Below are 20,158 nucleotides of genomic sequence, written 5' to 3'. Positions count from 1 at the left end.
ATTCTCAAGCGGGTTTGGGGATGAGAGGCATTCTCAGCCGGGTTTGCGGAGTGCGAGCCTTAGGCTCTGAGGTGACCGAGCAGCAGCCTGCTCAAGGCATCTACGGCGGCACTAGGATGGCAGGGCCAGAGTTAGGGCTAGATCCCAGACCATGATATGATAATGATAACGATGACAATGTACATGACACAACTTACCTACCTATTTACCACCACTTAAATGAAACGGAATGTTGGTGTATTCCCTCGCTAAACCACAACCACCACCCCCGTACGGATACGGAGTAGGAGTAGGAGTATTAGTAGGAGTAGGAGTATTAGTAGGAGTAGGAGTATTAGTAGGAGTAGGAGTATTAGTAGGAGTAGGAGTATTAGTAGGAGTAGGAGTATTAGTAGGAGTAGGAGTATTAGTAGGAGTAGGAGTATTAGTAGGAGTAGGAGTATTAGTAGGAGTAGGAGTATTAGTAGGAGTAGGAGTATTAGTAGGAGTAGGAGTATTAGTAGGAGTATGAGTATTAGTAGGAGTATGAGTATCAGTAGGAGTAGGAGTATCAGTAGGAGTATGAGTAGGACTACAGTAGTCGGCGGAAGGATATACGGCGTAACCGTAATTGTCAGACTGTGATTGTCGACGTCCCGACACCTGTGATGGAATCGGGTACTCGTATGAGAGATACGTCTCCGATGGTGGTTATGATGGAATCGGGTATGAAGGATACACCACGTCTCCGGTGGTGGTTGTGAACTTGTGATGGATGCTGGTTGGACGGAGTATGGCTCTGAGGAGGAGATCTAAACATCTAGACCTGTTGACAGTCCGTTTTCGGTGCGGAACCCGCTCCACCCTCTCCTGACCCTGAGGACTTGCACCGTTCAGGTACTGTGATGTCCGAGCGCAGCTTAGAGGACTTCCACCGTTCAGGTACTGTACTGTAAGTGTAATAGGGTAATGTCCGAGCGCAGCTTAGAGGGCTAAGGCTTAGAGTCTAGTCAAGATAGACAGCAGGCAAGGTGATCCTTTTACCCTGATGGGTAAGGAACGCCGCTTAGTCCTTGGGCTTTGGGGCCTAGACTACATACATACTGTAGGCACATAGATAGTCCCTTATGGGCGTTGGTGGGTGCTTGAGGATTTTGATGTCCTTGCCATACTTGCACACAAACACACACACAGACGCAATCTATGCAGCACGTTCCCGAGGACCATAATTACACCACCTCTTCTTCTACCTTTGCCCAACTCAGAGGGCGAGCAATTGAAGGTGGCGAGAGGTAGGCCACGAAACGATAGTGGTCCGCCTGCGCTGGGGAACCTGCACCTAGTCAGCTCCTGCCTGCCAGGAATATGGCCATGGCTCAAGGCATTCCCATTGACAGCCAGTTGAAATACTTGGATAGCTGGGGGCGTTGTTAACCACTGGCCCAAGACCATGACACAGATGGGCATTGCAACTTGCCACAAGAGGCGTGTATGCAGCGGTCCTCGGCAGGGGCGCAATCTTCTCGTTTGTCGCTCGTGACCGAGCCATTGCTGTCAGCAGTGACTTTGGACACTGGCTCGTCGATTAGTCCCATGGCGTCTGCGACTGCGACTTCGATGGTGGTTTTGGAGCTGGAAAGGGAACCCCGTCGGTATCGATGGCGATGCGGCAGGATACATATGTATCTGCGCGAGACAACATCCAGCTTGCTTGATGTTTACCTCGGGCATGATACGTAGGTCCATTCTTGCCGATTCGGCCAAGATGTGCGACAGAATCGCTCTCGCAGAGGGGCGAGGCTTCACATCAGTCCAGAGGCATCGGGGCCACGATAAGGTAAGGGGAATGTGTGTAATCTTTTCCCACGCCTCTCCTCCAGTCCCCATGGTCCACGCGGGCTATGAGTATAGACATTTCCGCAAAGGTTCATAGAGTGCGCAAACAGAAAAAGGCTCGGATTCAACAGCGCCTTCTCAGCGAGCTCTCCTCTGATGCATGAAAAGACTGGATGGTCGGGGATGTCTCCCTGGGCGCCTAATCAGAAAACGAGAACATGTCTGCTGTCGTGCTGGTAATTATGTCGCTGAGCCTTGGGTGATCGACAGACTCAGACTGCTCAATGCGCCGGCAGGCTGTGTGCCCAGTGCACTTTGGAAGTGGCTTCGATCGCCTTTGGGGGCCATCTGGAGTGGTGTCAGTCGTGAGGCAGGCGATGGCCTATGGTGCTGCAGCCTGCAGGCTGATAGCTGATAGCTGATGGCTGATTGCTGATTGCTCTAGTCCCGTCGACTCAACCTCGCTTGAGGCCTTTGAAGGCAAGGTGCTTTGTCGCCAGCGGACAGCGAAACTCGGCTTCCTTGGTCATCTGGTGATATGTGAGGTGCCTAACAGCCAAGACGAAGTATGGGGACAGTGTCTATTCCTTAAATAATTCGGACGGAATTCCAACACCGGCACCCGACCCAATCATTCCCATCGCATCCTATCATCATATCATCATATCATCCATCCTATACCACCTCGATCTCGTCACTTCCCACCATGACGTTGATCAGCAGCTCAAGAATCCCAACTCAACCGCTTCTAGCCAAGATGGGATTGCGTCAAGCCACTTGAGGTCGAGCGGATCGACTTCCAATTGGTGGTTACACCACATCGGCCGAAGAGACGCGACATACCTAGTAGGTGCCTAGTATCAGAGGCCGCCGCATCTCGATCCATCTCGATCATGCTGACTGTTGAAAAACTCCTGCACAATCGACGGCCGCTCCAGACCCTCCGACGATGGAACCAGGCTTTGAGCGTGAACAGTTCTTTCATCTACCTCTTTTGTTTTCTTCTACACAGGCCGTTCTGATGTCTATGTCTCAATGGCATCTTCATCCTCCCGGCTAGGCCGGACAGAGCAAGAGCAGAACGATGCAGCCTCCCCGTCCATTGAACCAAGCTCTAGGTCTAGATCTAGATCCAACTCCAGCTCCAGCTCCACGGACGACACCTCCTCACCCCCATCGCCATCCCAAGGCGGTTCCTCATCACAATTGCGTTCCCAGTCCCGCATTTCGGTGGCTTGCTTCATGTGTCAGAAGAGAAAGATCAAATGTAGCAGTGATGGCACATACCCTTGTGCAAACTGTCAACGTCGCCACTGGTCATGCAGGTTCAACTTCGCGACTGATCGGAGGCGCACAGCAGCGAGTCGTCACGCATTGATGCAACAGACAGCCGAGGCAGTTGCACAGGTGCAACGTCAGCGAGAGATGATCGGCGGCATTGTCGCCATAATAAGGGATGGGGAGCGCAAAAGTACAGATCAACTCATCCATCTGATTCGGACTACTCAAGATCTCAGACCGACGGCGTCTTTTGTCCGAGGAGAGCTGCACACTGATGCGGCCGTCCAAAGTGCATATCAAGCTATCGATTGGCAGGGTATGCAGCTTCACCTGGCTGAGCCGAAGCTGGAGAAAAGGACCGGCAGGAAAACGAGATCCAGTGATGATGAGGAGTGCCGAATCACGTTCTCCGACAAGGCATAGAATACTTTGGCTTCCTGCAATTTCATTCGACACATAATCGTACGACGGCAGCCATCGACGTCCAGTCTCAGAAGCCAGCCGCAAGCCGATGTTCTGGAAAGCTCGACAAGCAATAGGGCTTGACAGGGTACAAAGATTAAGGTTGGAGCGTCATGCTATCCCTCCGATTCATGCCGAAATCTTTCTTCATCATCTGGATATGAAAGGGCGCTGTATACGCGCTTCTGAGGAAAATTGGGCTGGGCCTGAATGACACTGAGGTTAAGACCGTAAGCCCGGTGAATCGAGTATTAGTATTGCATGCTTTATCAGTGATAGATGCGCGATGAAATAGGTCAACTGTCAGCAAGCGAGAATGGCAACATGCTGTAGTCTATACTACTGATGAGTACTCCGTACTCCGTAGTAGTGGTGGACCTCAGCATGGGCTGGGGACACTATCGACGTCAATGATCTGCGCACCATGCGTGCCTGAGTGGCTTAAGTAAGCAGATTGCCCGTGCCAGTCATGTGACTGTCCGTCGGACCATCGGGGCAGTTTTTCCGCGGCTGGGTGAAAAATAATTTTTGGAGCGCAGTTCAAAGTCGGTTTGTCCCTGGCCGGCTGGACCTTTTTCTGTCCACCAACAAATTCAATATTCAACTCCAGGACAGACCAGAACCCAGAACCAACGATTGTGTCTCGCCGACGCAGACATCAACATGCCTCCCTCCAAGCGCAACCGCGTGATCCCGACGTCGAAGACACGCAAGAACCACAAAGATCTCGTACGTCGGCTTGTGTCCAACGTGCACGAAGCGGCGGAGAAATACTCGTACATCTGGGTGTTTGATGTGCAGAACATGCGCAACAACTTCCTCAAGCGGGTCAGACAGGAATTCGACGACTCACGGATCATGATGGGCAAGACCAAGGTTCTCCTGGTTGGCCTGGGACAGACACAAGAGACCGAGTGCGTGCCTGGCGTCAGTGCTCTGCGACCCTACGTCAAAGGCGAGGTCGGGCTGCTCTTCACGGACCGGGAGCCCAAAGAGGTCGAAGAGTACTTTGAGGATTTCCTCGCAGAGGATTATGCTCGCAGTGGCTCGGTGGCAACGAGGGAGATCAGAATCCCACCCGGACCCATCTATACGAGGTACGGGGTCGAAGGCGGTGAAGACGATCCTCTGCCCGTTCAGATCGAGCCTACCTTGCGCAAATTGGGCATTCCAACCCGCCTGCACAAGGGCACCATCGTCCTGGAGGAGCAGCCGGACGGATCAATGGAAGAAGAGGAAGGTTACCTTGTCTGCAGAGAGGGAGACACACTAGATTCCAGACAGACTTCCATTCTCAAAATCCTTGGAGTACGTATGTCGGAATTCCGAATTGAATTGAAGGCTGTGTATAGCAAGGAGGCGGAGACTGTTCGGGAAGTTGGTGGGATGGATGTTGACACTGCAGTTTGAAAGCGACTGATGGCAACCTGATGGCACTGATGGCAACATAATGGCTCTGATGGCACTGATGGCAACCTGATGGCAACCTGATGGCAGTCTGAAAGCGACACTTGACGGCAACCATTGATCCAGCCTCATCTCATTTACACATTTGCATTGACCAGCCAGATGGTCGTCGGACAAGTGTGTACGGGCATGATCTATGATGACACGACGAAAAAGGCGAAATCAAGCATATCTTTTGACACTCCCGTTTGTCTAACGGGAAAACTGTGACGAATTTCATGGGAATCGTCGATATCAGTGTCCACCAAGCTCTAGATTTTGGCTTCTAAATCCTGGTCCGCCCATGACCATGAAGCAGGGACCTCACACTTTCTCCTCACCAGATTGAGTCTCCTGGCGTCAACGACTCGATTGAATTGCCCAGTCACTGATTGAATTGCCCACTCACTGTGGCAACCTGCTATGCCCTTGCTGTTAGGTGCGCAGTATACCGGGGGTTTCTCATCACGGAGTGGCGCCTGGAAGTGGAAGATGGAGGACCTTGGAGGCCTGGCAGCCGGGATCGGACCCTGGATATCCATCAGCCCTTGTGTATGCTGTCTATCCAGGCTGGGAGTTCCACAAAATCTCTTACCTTCCACTAGCAGAGCAATAGAGATGGAGTCTAGGGCAAGTCTCGCTAGAGCAATAGAGATGGAGTCTATGCATATCTCGCAAGAGCAATAGAGATGGATTCTAGGCATGTCTCGCAAAATGGGAAAAGCACCTGAACTTCATCTTGTCGTGTGCAGCATGAACCTTATTATTCGGTCGGATGGGATGACATTTTCTCTGCTCTGGTCGAATACTTCGATCCTGTCCATTGCTTAAGGCCTACCTGCCAAACTGTGGGATACCAGTATCAGTATCAGTATCAATATCAGTATCAGTATCAGTATCAGGATCAGGATCTGACCATCCATCCGTTCAGCTAGCCAGCCAGCCATCAGGAAACCAGCGGAAGATTACATGCGCATCTAGGAAACCAGCGGAAAGTTACATGCGTATCTAGGCAATCAGCGGAAGACTGTATACGTAGGTATCTACCAGCATAGCCGAGGCGGTCCATAGATACGAATAAGATGAAATCCAATATAATTCGATAGTCCTCGCCATTAGTCCTGGTCCTCGAGGCCCCTAAGGCCACGATAGCCGTATTTATCCTATTCTTGAGTCTAGCTGGCTTAAAGTCGACTATTACTATCTATTCAGGTCATGAGCTGGCTTATAAGATGTCATCATCAGTGCTAGAGTATTGGGACGTAGACCACCGGACAACCCGCGGTATCATACAGTAGAGTGTTTCGTGGTTGCGGTGGAAGCATATCTTTAAGCTCAGCTTACAGAAGTTGACGAGCGGCAGCAAACCCAACGATCCGAAGCTCAGCTCAGGACGAGTAACAGAAAGCAGCGAGATTCTCAAATTCATTTATTGATCTAGCCCTACCCCCTACCCCCAATCCATCTATACCTCGCATCACCCTACTCGATCTATGCAGATCTATCTAGCCTTGTTTTCAATGTCGGCTTTGCGGAAGAAAACGGCAATGAGGATGGCCGAGACGAAACTGGCGCAGGCGACGCCGATAAATGGTCGGATGAGATGGGGGTCCTTGAAGCTCGGCGAGATGATGAGGATGATGGCGCTGGAGAGGGCGGTCATGAAGAGGAGGATTCCGAATACGACAGACTAGATAGGAAGAGAAGTCAGCAGCAGTACTTGGTATAGCAGTACTAGGTACTTGGCAGATAGAGAACCGCGTCCCTAGGAGTTTGGTTGGGCATGGGTGGAGAGAAAGAGAGAGGGGGGAGAGAGTGAGTGAGTGAGTGAGTGTGAGTGAGTGAGTGAGTGAGTGAGTGAGTGAGTGAGTGAGTGAGTGAGTGTGAGTGTGTGTGAGTGTGAGTGTGAGTGTGTATGTCTCTCTCTCTCTCTGTGTGTGTGTGTGTACTTACCTTCATTCTAGGAGGAGCCACCTGAATAGCCAGTTGATAACACTCGACGTTGATGAAAAGTTCGGCCAGTGACGGGAGCACATACAGTGGCACCACCCACCACAAACTCATGGGTGAGACGCCTGTTTTGCACGTGGTGGCGTGCCATCCACACGGGCTGGTCTCGTAGACTCGCCACTGGATGATGGCGCCGATGATCTGGCCGAAAGTGCAAATGAGGAAACCGGTCACGATCCTCCACACTCGAGGGTAGTGGATGCCCATGCGGTTGAGGGTCGGGTAGAGCAGGAACTGTAAGATGGGCGAGAAGACGATGATGGTGATGGGGTTCAAGGCGGTGAGCAAGTCGTTGGGCACCCCGTCCGAAGTCATGGAGCCGGCCATGCTGACGAACAAGGACCAGATTCCGCCGTCCGACAGGTTGAAGATGGGCAAGAACAGGAAGATCTTGCAGGCGCTGAAGGTCTTGCGCAGGTCGTCGACGAACTCGTCGTCCCAGTTCAACCAGCCGGCCTTCTTTCCTTCGAGCGTGCCTTCGACCGCCATGACACTGGGCTTGCCGTGGTTCCAGAACGCATCACCGCCCTTGAGCATGCCCTTCAAACCGCCCTTCTTGATGATCACCCCGAACACCTTGAACCCGTCGAACACGGCCGATCCAGTCGGTGGTTGGACCACCACCGGCTTCGCGATGATGGCCATGCACGGGATCATGAGCACGAAGGCGATGGTGGGGACCAAGAACCCCAGCCAGAAACCGATTCTCTTCTCGGCGTCTGTCCAATGTTAAGGGGGTTGTTCATTAAAGATAGAGTAGATGTGGCCTACAGGTAGTGCCCAGCTTGAGCAACGCGCCGACATAGATGCTCCAGTAGTAGATCATCATGCTGGACTGCAGTGTAAGTGTCTTGTCTAGGATGACTCTCTCGCCGCTCTTCAAGGTCCTGATCCTGGTCGGTCGAGCCTGCTCCAAGACGAGCGGAGCGACACTAGAAGAAGAAAAAACTCCACGTCAGGTCGATGCATCTTGAAAAGAAAAAGATGTTTCAAATCCAAAACGTACTTTGCCTTGATTAGACCAGTCGCCAGGGTGATGATCAATATGCTGATCTCGAAGGGCGCAAGCGCATGGCCGGATCGGATGACGGTAGGAAGGGCAGCTGAGAGACAAGGGTCAATTTCTGAACGCATGCCATGACCCATGGTCCGTCCATGTACGGGGAGCCGAACTCACCTATAACAAGGAGAATATGGCCGATAACACCGATTCCGACACCGAGGCAGATTGTTTTGAACTAGAACAGCCAGTCAGAAGCTGGACGGGGCAGACGTTGTAGACTATAGCAACAGCAGCAGCAGCAAGATCAACTCACTCTTCCAAGCTTAACGTCGGCAACCAAGCCTCCCAGAATCTAAAAAAGGTGCACAGTCAGCAGACGCGGATATATGGGGAAATCGGGTTCGGGTTGGAAGGGAACATACTGGTATGGTGAAGGAAAGGAAGTTGAACGACTGTAGCACGGCGGTTGCGGTGGTGAGACCTAGCCCAAGAGCACCGGCAGACTGTTCGCTGCCTGCTGGGACTGCGCCGGCCCCGTTACCACCCTTGGGCAGCGGCCGTTGGACGAAGTTGGTGAAGAGACCCTGACATCCATAGTAGGAAGCTCGCTCGGCTTGAATCAAAAGGACAAGGTCAGCTCAGCCTGCGCAAGGAATGGTGGGGGTGAGGCAGAGGTAGAGGCCTTTAGAGAAACATACCGAACTCGGCAAACGCCAGCACAATGGCCACCCAGGTGACGCTGTCGCTGATGTGCCTCAAGGTGGCCATTTCCTCTTCGGTTGGAGTCTCTTCATCTTCGGTGACGACGGTGACCTGGGCCTCTTTGAACGAAGCCAAATCAGTGTCAAACGTGGCCAAATCCTGCTCCTTGGAGAGGTGGTCGGGGGTTTTCTCGACTGCATTTGAGGGTTAGTTCCTAATGATAGGATATGCCCTGGACTTGGACATTGATTGTGGACTCACCACTCATTGCGGCTGATATCTTGCTGGCTGATTTGCTTTCCTTGTCCAAGTGCAGATAATCAAGAGTGTGATGAGGACGGAAGGGAGGGCATTATAGAGAGAGACAGTGATCCAAATACAAGAGCCTATCTATCAATGTCCTGTGCGATGTGCTCCCTCGATCTGGCCATCCATATCATGCACGCGAGCCTGCCCAAAGGAACCTTCCGGACAGTCTCGACACAGTGATTGACCCAGCTGCGGAAGAAACCTGGGAGGCGACAACCCGAGAGAGCGTCCAGAGCGCAAGGAAATAGCAGGGCCCGAGAGTTTTCTAGACGTGGACCTAGTGGCTCAAGTGGCCGTGCTGTAGGGGCCCGCGTCCACCATCGCGTGGGTAGGATCCGTTTTCTGTGGTGGGCTAACCGTGTCCGGTCTATATTGTGGGATCCTTATCAGTTGCATATACTAGACGGGGCCTGTAATTGGTGGGAAGACGGGGAGACATCGTGAGTCGGATTCCTCCGAGCCACTGACTGACCCCCGGCAAGGATAGAGGGTATCTTATACTGCACTAATTGATTAGTATGAGTCCGGACGAAGATCATGTTGGAGGCCAAGGCTGGGAACAGTACTCTCGACACAGTACAGTATCTAAGCGCAGCCCGGCACAAACACCCTCAGCTCGCCGCTCACATGAATCTCGGCGTCGGCACCGAGCACTATGGGCCAGGCGGTGGCAGCTTCGTGCCCGATCTCCAACGCCGTGATGACGGGGATCCCGAGAGGTTCCAGCAATTCGTGGAGAACCTACAGGCAGAAGGGGGAATTCCAGTAAGTCGTATATCACCCAGACCAGGATTGGGAGGGTGGCTGTGAGGGCAGGGCATGACATACCTCGTACTGGTCATACTTGCCGCGTGCATAGTTGTTCGCGGAGGTCAGTTGACCCAGGGCTATTCCGGCCAGCGATTGGAAGCCAGGCGCACGAAGGAGGGCGCGGAGGGAGCGATGGATCCGGTCTGTGTATGCCATATCGTGAGTCAATCTGAGACTGCTTGAGACAGGATTCACAAGATCCCAAACGAAGAGCAGGAAGCAAAGCAACTCACATGCGGCATCGCCAACCTCCTCCAACAACAAGATACAGCCATCAAACGACGGCAGCAGATCTTGTCCTCCTTGGTCCTTGGCCCCAACCAACGACGCCAGCACTTGGAGGTTGCCTCCCAACAGCGTCCCTCTCGCCAATGTGCCGGAGCTGCCAGCCAGGCCTGAGCCGTACCGAATGTCGCCCTCGAACACCTGGGTATGTGGCTCGGTGCCCGTGAGGATCGTCCACATGTCCCGCAAAGCCGCCGGGCAGTACTCGGCCACATTGAACACCATCGGCCCATGCAGCACCAGGACTCTCGCCTTCGCCCACAAGCGTAGACTGATCACTGTAATGTCCGAGTATCCCACCAGCCACTTGGGGTTCTGTGCCAGTTCCTGCTCCAGATCATCCAGCATCTGTGCCGTCATGCCTTCCTCGATCATTTGCGACGATCCGTATCCTCCACGGGCCGCCCAAATGACACTGTCGCAGCCCTCCTCCTGCTTCAGGACAGCATCATACAGCTCTCTTGCCCGGGATGTTTTGGATCCCGCAAAATAGTTGTATCGTTCGAGCACCGTAGCCGGCTGGTCTACCCTGTAGCCCTGGGCTTCGAGGTACGCTCGGCCATCTCGGAGGCTCTCATCGCCAATCGACCCAGCCGGGCTGAAGACGCGAATGACTGAGGTTGGCTGTAGAGGAGGAGGGCGAGTGAAGGCTGGGCTTAGGCGTCCGGACATGGCGACCGTCGACACTCTCACTCTCACCAGGCTTCCATTGCAGAGTCGGAACAATGACAGTTGGTAGTAGGAAGGACGGCCGACGGAATGATTGGTACTGAAAGGTTCGGCGGTGGCTTGGTGTCAGCGGTATCTTATCGGCGGTGGCCTCCTTATCCTAAGCCTTAGAGCCTAAAGCCCAAAGCTTTAGGAGCCTAAGGAGCCTTAGGGCCCTAGGCCTTAGCCTGAGAAGAGCGGACCGGGTAGTGCATCCGCTACTTCACGGATTCCTCCGAGTCTTGGTCTTGCTTTGGTGGCGAGAACCATGTGGCACGAACCTCATCTTGACCCTCATCTTGACCCTCATCTTGACCACTTCGATTCTCGTCTCCACCCCGTGCAAAAGGGCGCAATCCGGAGTATTGGGAATAGGAATAGGCATGGGAATGGGAATGGCAGTGTCAATTTAGGTATGATGGAGTGGCATGTCACCGTGACAGTGGCGTGAGATCAACCACCATCCACCATCCACCATCTAATATCGACCACAGGCAGGAGACTCGAATCCGCGTATCGACGTGGCGCAACACCAACTCTATTCCGACCTTGGGCCTCACAGGGCGCAGATTGAGCCATCAACATCACCTCGAACCTCCAGGGGAAAGAAAGTGATACTTAATCGTATCTGTCCTGTCCGGTCCTCTCCTCTTCTCTCCGGACCACGATCCTTAGCCCCAGATGCCGTCTTCTGGCAGGAAGTGTCCAGCCACGCTCTCCGACAAAGATGCCGCCATCAACATCGTCGGGGCCGGCGTGTTCGGCCTGAGCACGGCGATCCATCTGGCGCAACGAGGATACCGCAACATCACGCTGTTCGACAAGCAGCCCTACGAACAATCGCGATATTCCTATTTCAAAGGCTGCGATGCTGCGTCGGCGGACACGAATAAGATCTTCCGCTCAGCTTACGGCGCGCAGACCGAGTACCAGGATCTGTCGATCGAGGCCACCACCGCATGGAAACAGTGGAATGCTGAGATCGCCGCCGGCAACGTGCCCGCCGGCATGAGCAGGACGGACGCCGTCTTCCTAAACCATGGTCACTTGAGCCTCACCGACCAGCCAACACTGCCGCCCTTCGAGGCCGCGACGGTGCGCAACATGAACGCCGCCGCTGGCCAGGCCGATTCGCAGCTGATCACGCACGACCCCACGCACGTCCAGCTCGCGCACGAAAAGGGCTTCGGCCACGCCATCGACCCGTTCGGCGGCCGCCAGCGCCGCGGTCAGCCGTACCTGGGCGTGCTCGACACCACGGGCGGCACCGTGCTGGCCGACAAGGCGTGCTGCTTTGCACTGCACAAAGCCAAATTCCTGGGTGTGCGGACGGTGTTTGGGCCCGAGTCCGGGGCGTTGGATTCCTTCATCTACTCATCCACATCCAAATCCGCATCCACATCTGCACCCACATCTCCTTCTACATCGCCTTCTTCTCCTCATACCGACACCGACACAGTAGTAGGGATTCGCACACGAGACGGCAAAAGCCACCTCAGCGAAGTGGTCATCATGGCCTGCGGCGGCTGGACACCCAGCCTCCTCCCCGAACTTGACTCGGTCTGCGAAGCCACGGCTGGATCCGTTGTGCTGATGAAACTACCCCCCGACCTCGCCCGGCGCTACTCACCGGACAACTTCCCATCGTGGATGTACAAGATGCGTGACGGGGCCGAGGGCGGCCTGTACGGGTTCGCGGCCACCGACGACGGATACATGAAGATCGGCTACCGCGGCACCAAGTACACCAACCCGCAGGTGCAAGCGGACGGGCGTGAACGCAGCATCCCCGTCACGCGCTACACAGAACACCAGCAGATCAAGGACTCGGTGCCGGCGCAAGCCCTGAGCGTGATCAAGAAGTTCATCGCCGAGTTTCTGCCCGACCTGCCCGCCCACGGCGTCGACATCGACATGACCCGGCTGTGCTGGTACACGGACTCTTGGGACAACCATTTCGTCATCGACCATGTCCCTGGGCCCGGCCACCGGGGAGTGTTTGTCGCCACCGCCGGAAGCGGCCATGCCTTCAAGTACCTTCCCAACATCGGTGCGTGGGTGGCGGATATCCTCGAGGGAAAGGGTCTCGACAGACAGCTGGTCAAGAGCTGGCGGTGGCGGACCCGGCCCAACAGCCAAGATCAGGTCGTCAATCAGTTAATGCAGGGCAGTTCGGGCCCGAGAGCATTGAAGAGGGCGAGCATGTCTACAGCCCAGCAGTTGAAGTTGGGGCCGAGCCCGAATTTGTGACACGAACAGGACGGACAGGACGGACAGTACAGGACAATGTCGGACACGATACATAAAAATACAACCATTAGATATGCCACGGAGGAGTTACAGCACTGGTCAACTCTGTTACCAGGATTGTCTGTCATCGGTGGCGGCCTGAGGGAGGGCCATGAATGCTGTCTGTCGATAGTAGTCACTGCCTAATAGTGATTTAGTCTCTTCTTCATGACTATCCTCACCGTGGCCCTAAGTACCATTTTGCTTGCCAGCGAGCGGTCGGATAACACGGTACAGTAAGTACAGTACACTTATGCCGTTCGATGTCTTTGAACTTCAGGCTCTATAATTAGCTTGACTCTGTTTTGATTTTGATCTTGATCTTGATCTTGATTTTATTTTCATTTTGATTCTAGACTCCATTGCTATGGGTGGCTTTTTCGTCGACACTTTCAGTCAAGCGTCGAGGCAGAGTCCCCGAGATATTGTAGCTACCAAGGATTATGGTGTGTATTCCCGTGTGATCCCGTTCCAGTTCATACCAAATACCAAATACCAAGGTGCTAAATACCAATGCTTGATGATGATATTGGATGCCAATGAAATCATGCTTGATACCTAGGTAGGTAGGTATCCTATAGCAATCCCACACCATACCACCACCACACCACCACCACCAACTGCACCACCATCAACACGGTCTTGGGATTGAGATGGTTCACCACTGCCAACTGCATGGTCTTGCCACCACCACTAACACTGTCTTGAGATGAGATGGTTTGCCACCAACTACCCCCTCTTAGGACTGAGATGGTTCACCACCAACACTGTCTTGGGATTAAGATGGTTCACCCCAGCTTAGAGTTGAGATTGTTCACCGGAGCCACAGGCCGACCGGTAGTGAACAAAGAGCGAATATTCTCAAAGCACTCGGTCTCGGATTTCCGGAAGGCGAGATCCGTCAAGCCGCCCATATGGGGCTGGACAATGACGCGGTCACTAGAGCGGAAGTAGGGATTGATATTAGGTTCGTTGTGAAACACGTCCAAACCTGCACGGGTGAGTTTTCCAGACTCCAGAGCGTGGATCAGTGCGTCCTCGTCGACGACGGGCCCGCGGGCCGTGTTGACGAGGAAGGCGCCGTCCTTCATGGCGGCGAACTGGGCGTGCGAGATGAGATGGGTGGTCTGCGTGTTCAACGGACAGTTGATGGAGACGACGTCGGACGCGGCCAGCAGGTCGTCCAGGCGGGCGTGGTACGTGAGTCCGTAGCGCTGCTCTTCCTCGACCGGCAGTCGGCGGCGGTTGTGGTACGCGACTTTCATGTTGAACGCCGCCGCCTTCCGCGCCAGGTATTTGCCGATAGAGCCGGCGCCGACAATCCCCAGCGTCAGGCCGCCTGGGTCTCGTACCGGCACGAGGTTGGCTTTCCACGACCCGTCGCGCGCCTGGCGTTCGGCTCGTGTCGTGTCTCGTAGCACGGCGAGTGTGAGGAACATGGCCATGTCGGCTGTGGCTTCGGCCACCGCGTCCACCGTGTTGCAGAACCAGATGTTGTTTTTGGTCATCCAGTCGACGTCGAATTCATTCTATGGATGGTTAGAATAGATACTATTTACGATAACATATAACATATAAATTCACAATGACATGTAAAGAGGACACTTGCGAATTAGAACAACCAGAAGAAGGTGACGACGACGACCAAAAGAGATACTTGGGAAAGAGATACTTGGGATAGGATAGGTAGGATAGGTAGGATAGGTAGGATAGGTAGGATAGGTAGGATAGGTAGGACAGGATAGGATAAGATAAGATATGACCAAGAAGAAGGTGACGGCGACGACGACGACCACCACCGCCACCAAAAGAGACATTCGGGGAATCGACATGGATAGGACTGGATTAGATAGGATAGGACAGGATAGGACAGAATATGATAAAATGACATATAACGCAATACAATACAATGCTATGCTATTTCTTCAACTTACAAATCCAGCCGACGCAGAAGTGATGATCTTGCAATGCGGCACCATCGCTCCCAGCAGATCCTCGTCGAACGGCTCGTAAGGCGGCGTGCCCATGCGGATGACAAACGCATCAATCGGTCGCTCGGCCACCATGCGAGGCAACATGGCCTTTGTTTCGGCGCGGTTCGTCGCCTCCAGAACCTCAAAGTCGAAGTCGTTGGAAAATGAGGCCAGGTACTCTTCACCCACGTACTTGGGATGGCCGAGCGCCACGACTCTAGGCTTGAGGGAGATTTTGGCGGGAGACATGATAAGATAGTAGGAGGAGAAGACGTAATGATGAGAGAGATGGTAGGAGGAGCTGTGTATATGCCACACGAGAGATGTTAGGAGGAACTGTGGTGCCACACGAGAGATAGTAGGAGGAGCTGTGGTATGAAATGGGTGTTGAAATGTGCCCTGAGACAGCCCGTATGTGTAACACCGGTCGATACTAGTAGAAGCTGTATGTGTGTGTGTGTAACACCGGTCGATACTAGGAGAAGCTGTATATGTGTGTGTGCCACACCGCTCGATGGCCCCTAGATCCCTAGAGAACTGAACTGTGTCTGGCCTGGCCTAACACGTACAGTATTCCGAAGCTGGGAGAAATGACTGTGGTGTGAATGATGTGGTGTGATGTGAAGTGTTCTGGTGTGGTGTGGTACGGTTTAGTTCAGTTTGTTTTGGGATTTCGGAGTCTGAAACAAAATCTGAACTTGGACGGGAGCGCTTGACTGTGGTAGAGAAAGTGGTGATCCGATTCTTGCAATTGTTCGACGAGGCTCGGAGGCGGAGGCTCGGAGTTGGGAGGCTACAGGCTGTGGAGGCGGCAGGCTTCTTCCGTGATTGGCTCGGTGGAAACCAGATTGCCTGAGTCGGAGCCTGGGCTCACCAATCCTTATCCGTAGCCTTAGCCCTAGGCTTACATACACTGTAAGCCACACCCTTCGGCCTCAGGGTAACCCTAACCCTAACCCTAACCCTGGGGCTCAGGCTCTAAGCTCAAGGTATCCTTATCCTCAGCGGTGCCAAGGTACGGTACAGTACCCTGATCCCTACTAGGCGCCTACCACTACTGGTGTCTTAGGCTGCACTGGCGGTAAAAAGGGAAGACTGTAAAATCTGCCCCCTTACGTGCGACTCACCATTTCACTACCTTTTACAGGGTACTCACCTCGTATATTGACATGAGATAAGCCCATTTCCTGGCGGATCCTTCAGTGACTTCCCAACCAATCATCCCTCTTCGTTCAAAGTCGTCAAAGCCTTCGTATAACCCAACCAACATGTCATGACACAAGTCGTCGTCCTAGTTCTCAATAAGATGGAGGTGCCCCCACGACGGGTGAGGGAAGAGTGCCCACTCCCTCGACTCGCGCGAGCCGGAGGTGAGCACAGGGCGGCATCACGCAGTATTTTGATAATGCGCACAGACGATAACTCTAGCACCTTTGTTATCGCCACCATCATCCTCAGGCTCTTCCTCGTGGCGAATGTTCAGTCGGGTGAACGCGACAATGGCAGCATTTCGAAGAACGGTGCCCGTTCATCCATGTACATTTCATGTACATCCCACCAACTTCGAAACATACGTCGTGTCTTCTTCCAGATCGACCCGCATCCTGTCGACCACTGATAAACCCACCACGGCGGTCATGCGCCGTGATAACCAAGCTTTCTCGCCTGCGTGAGCAGCTCAGATCCCTTGGAAGTGTAAGCATCGATAGTCTTGGTCCAATGTTCTCAAATAGGCGCTGTTGGCTGAACTCTGACGCTTTAATAATCTGGTTGGACTGTCCCGCCGTCTCAGCTGCTCCAGAACGGGCTTAGTAACGCATTGTCAATTCAGTTGCGAGGTCTTCAACCGCGGATCTTGAGATCAAATCTTCACTCGAAATCCACGGCTGATGGTCCCGTGTCTGAGCTATGCGAAGATTGAGAGGACTGGAGGCCGCGCTTTTGCCGTGTAGCTGACTCGGCATCATTGTACACAGCCCTGCAAGCGATCAAATCTGTGTTTATCTTCCGGAGTGGAAATCGTCCTAGATAGATGATCTTGATCCAAATACTCATCGCGACTGACGCAACTTCGAGCAAGGCGCAGGATATGAGTAGTGGTTGGATTATTGAACCCGTACTGCACTCACATCATTGGATCAGACGTGTCACCGAACATGTTGACGTCTTGTTGACTTCCAAATCCCCGAATCAACCCCTGGACGAGCCACTCCGACTCGTCGGGAACCTTCATTTCTTCCAAACTCACCAACCAGTCGTCAAGTTGTGACCCATCGAACATGGGTTGCGCGAATGCGTCGTAGCTTTGGCTATTGACCATTTGGGTGCTCGAGTCAGACAAAAGAGCTGATGATGCACTCATGTTTTGATTATCATTCCCCTGGCCTCCGAAGACCATGCTGATCGTCCGTTCCGAGAGTTTCTCGAACAGGTCTCGATAAGGCGCGGCAATGTTCCATCGCTCTGCAATGATGACCAGGACCATGTTGCACGACGTGCAGGTGTTGATCACATCAAGTTGCCGGACATTCCGGCGTACAGTCGCAGAGCTCCATAGGCAATGCAGATAGGTGAGCCCGGCCAGGAACAGAATGTGCAGCGAACCCCAAGTGTAGCGTACCGGTGACCGCTGGTACGTCCTGCGGTACAATACGCAGATTTCTCGGGCACTCGCTGCGCATTCTTGAAAGGCAGCGTCGATTTGTACTTTGCTGCAGTGGGTACTGTGGGCGGGGTTGTACGGCTGTCGATGGAACTCGCATGTGAGACAGTGCCGGTACATCAGAAGGATCGTGTGGTCGTAAGCCAGACGGAACCAGTCTTTCGAAGTAAAGACCGAGACTGGCCCGCCGTCTGGGTGTTGAAGTTGTTCTGGTGTTTCCGCGAACCACTCGTCGAGCAGCTGCCGAAGATGGGGGAGGTGTGCTGATAGAGCGGCACATGTCCTGGTGCCCACAGACGGTCCATTGGAAGCCGCCAGATAAATGGTGTCGCTGATCTTGGACCACAGTTGTCGAAGCTTGATGATGTGGATGGCCCCGGTCATGGCTGTGGGTGGCTTATCCGAGCCGTGTCGAATTGGACCAGTAATTCCCGCACTCGAGATCGCAGAATCGTCGACATCAAGAGGAAGCTGGTGGTTGGGTTAGCAGGGTTACTGTGGCCATGTGCACGCCTTCCCATCGCGAAGAGTCCTTATACCTCGACATCGATCATTTGATCAGCAATACCGAATGGTCGTCCAAGCATCAATGCCACGGCGCGGTCTATGTCGTATGCAACCCAGAAGATTCGTTTCGACATTTCATTTGTCAGCGCATCAGTGCTGGGCCGGAATCTCTTCACACTCCGATGATAACCTAGTTCAATACAATGGCGGATGGCCATGCCCGACAATTTCCTGGTTGCGGTCGTCAGCATTGGGCAGCTTTTCGACGGAACGACGAGCACGGTGTCTTGTTACCATATCGAGGCACCAACAGGTGACCGGATGGAGTAGACCGCACAGGCGATAATCGCTTGGATCGACTGCATACTATCCATGTCGATGATGCTGGGGAGGTAGTCCATGGCGGTGGCATAGTAAGCCTGGATCACCGTGAGTAAAATGACAGGATGGGCAAGTAGTCGACTCACCTCTGCATCTTCGCTACGATCTCCATTTTTGATGATAAGCGATCCGATCGCATAGACCTTGCCACGCGATGAGCCCATATCATTTGCCACGGGGGAGGGGATCCATACCATAAGCACGAAAAACAATGGGATCTCTTTGACAGATTCAATCGCGCCCACCTGCTGTGCGTGTAAACAGTCTTCCTCCCATGCCAGAAAGGTAGGTCGATGTAGGAAAGGGTACTGCGGGTGGACATGATTGAAGTAGGCGGTGGATAATGCATGGCCAGCAGTGGACGAGGGTAGCAACGCTGGTCGGCGGCCCTGTGTGCCACGATGGACATCCGAGTCGCTATAGACGCTTGGCTGGGAGCCGTCGTGGCGTTTGTGCCACCTCAACGTAGGGAAGGCTACACGGGAGAAGGAGAGAGCGGAGGACGGGCCAAAGTAGTGTGGTTCACGGCCGGCGGCACTGATTGCCAGCAAAGCCACGTCGGAAGCAAGGTCGTTGACGTCTTCTTCGGGCTCGACCGATTCATGCTTGCTCACGCCCGGCGAGATTGGCATCTGTCCGTTGTGTGAAAGGTTGGACCGTTGGTTCGACTGATCCTGGGGGCCATCGGAGGCATGCCTGAATGATACTTCTGCCAGGAGCCCCTGATCAGAGAGAGTGTGCCGTTCCAGCGACCCAATGGAGCCGAAATGGTCGATGGCAACATCTGGACGGACCTCCCGAAGAAGGCTCTCGAGGAAGGCAACGCGAGCCTCGAGCGACTGGAGGTAGTCTCGGGGTCGCTGGAGGCCCGTGGCTGGATCTTCGACCAGACAGTCTGAACCATGATAAGCATGGATTGGACCTGCAGGGCACCGATCAAACGTACCTCGTCCGGCTTTGATGCAATTCTGACACTGCGGAGATTGGCCATCACACTAGGATCCCGGTGTCAGCGATGGATGCAGCCTGGATGTCTTGTCTCACGCCGGCCGTACCTTGAGTTTTTTCTGCTTGCACATGGTGCATGCAAGCATGGTACGCTCCCCAAGTCGGGGACGTTTCGTCGAATGTGAGGTAGACATGAGTTAGTACTGTAGCCATGTGAGACGAGCTCGATCATGGAGGAGGTCAAAAGATGGACTTCTTGTCGACGTTGTTGAGGGCCGTGAGATTGTACGGAGGAAGGACGAAGCCAAGTGCGCCATGAAGTCCAGATACAAGCACCACTTGCAGGGAGATAAGGCCGAGACGCAGGTGCTCAGGCTTCGGATTTCCTGCCTCGTATGGGCGTCCATAGGATCCTTATCATTGATGTGCAATGAACATCCTTATCGCCTACCAGAATGCTGTTGTGGGGCCTAAAGGGCCCCTAAACCCTGGGGTCTTGCTGAGGATTTAGAGGCCGTAAGGCCCAAGCGCGCCCGAGCCCTCAGGCGAGAACTCAGCCTTAGGCTA

At 53.7% G+C, this 20,158-nt stretch overlaps 7 protein-coding genes across 7 annotated transcripts; 3 read left to right on the top strand and 4 right to left on the bottom strand.

The window, feature by feature from the left end:
- Positions 1–2,982: 2,982 nt before the first annotated feature.
- On the top strand, positions 2,983–3,423 carry A1O3_04766 (uncharacterized protein; the record flags this gene model as incomplete). Its single annotated transcript, XM_007734894.1, has 1 exon — positions 2,983–3,423. A coding segment is annotated over one exon (441 nt), but the record flags the coding sequence as incomplete, so codon positions are not given.
- Positions 3,424–4,221: 798 nt separating this feature from the next.
- On the top strand, positions 4,222–4,968 carry A1O3_04765 (uncharacterized protein; the record flags this gene model as incomplete). The annotated part of the gene is made up of 1 exon (XM_007734893.1): positions 4,222–4,968. The coding sequence occupies one exon, from the start codon at positions 4,222–4,224 to the stop codon at positions 4,966–4,968; it is 747 nt and encodes a 248-aa protein (XP_007733083.1).
- A 1,537-nt stretch (positions 4,969–6,505) lies between these two features.
- Positions 6,506–8,987, bottom strand: A1O3_04764 (uncharacterized protein; the record flags this gene model as incomplete). Its single annotated transcript, XM_007734892.1, has 9 exons — positions 6,506–6,694; positions 6,958–7,733; positions 7,786–7,946; positions 8,021–8,117; positions 8,192–8,252; positions 8,331–8,369; positions 8,440–8,630; positions 8,716–8,913; positions 8,981–8,987. 9 exons carry the CDS (start codon positions 8,985–8,987, stop codon positions 6,506–6,508), a joined length of 1,719 nt encoding a protein of 572 aa, XP_007733082.1.
- A 626-nt stretch (positions 8,988–9,613) lies between these two features.
- A1O3_04763 (uncharacterized protein) lies at positions 9,614–10,795 on the bottom strand (the record flags this gene model as incomplete). The annotated part of the gene is made up of 3 exons (XM_007734891.1): positions 9,614–9,769; positions 9,857–9,981; positions 10,072–10,795. 3 exons carry the CDS (start codon positions 10,793–10,795, stop codon positions 9,614–9,616), a joined length of 1,005 nt encoding a protein of 334 aa, XP_007733081.1.
- A 717-nt stretch (positions 10,796–11,512) lies between these two features.
- Positions 11,513–13,081, top strand: A1O3_04762 (uncharacterized protein; the record flags this gene model as incomplete). The annotated part of the gene is made up of 1 exon (XM_007734890.1): positions 11,513–13,081. The coding sequence occupies one exon, from the start codon at positions 11,513–11,515 to the stop codon at positions 13,079–13,081; it is 1,569 nt and encodes a 522-aa protein (XP_007733080.1).
- An 827-nt stretch (positions 13,082–13,908) lies between these two features.
- A1O3_04761 (uncharacterized protein) lies at positions 13,909–15,342 on the bottom strand (the record flags this gene model as incomplete). The annotated part of the gene is made up of 2 exons (XM_007734889.1): positions 13,909–14,649; positions 15,055–15,342. The coding sequence occupies 2 exons, from the start codon at positions 15,340–15,342 to the stop codon at positions 13,909–13,911; spliced, it is 1,029 nt and encodes a 342-aa protein (XP_007733079.1).
- A 1,876-nt stretch (positions 15,343–17,218) lies between these two features.
- Positions 17,219–19,737, bottom strand: A1O3_04760 (uncharacterized protein; the record flags this gene model as incomplete). Its single annotated transcript, XM_007734888.1, has 7 exons — positions 17,219–18,226; positions 18,295–18,493; positions 18,557–18,681; positions 18,730–18,786; positions 18,838–19,538; positions 19,590–19,638; positions 19,699–19,737. 7 exons carry the CDS (start codon positions 19,735–19,737, stop codon positions 17,219–17,221), a joined length of 2,178 nt encoding a protein of 725 aa, XP_007733078.1.
- Between the last annotated feature and the right edge of the window lie 421 nt (positions 19,738–20,158).

Source organism: Capronia epimyces (assembly GCF_000585565.1).
Source record: "Capronia epimyces CBS 606.96 chromosome Unknown aczIQ-supercont1.4, whole genome shotgun sequence".
Taxonomy (NCBI): Eukaryota; Fungi; Ascomycota; class Eurotiomycetes; order Chaetothyriales; family Herpotrichiellaceae; genus Capronia; species Capronia epimyces.
The sequence above is the reverse complement of the archived record's forward strand: the minus strand, read 5'-3'. Positions and strand labels throughout refer to the sequence as shown.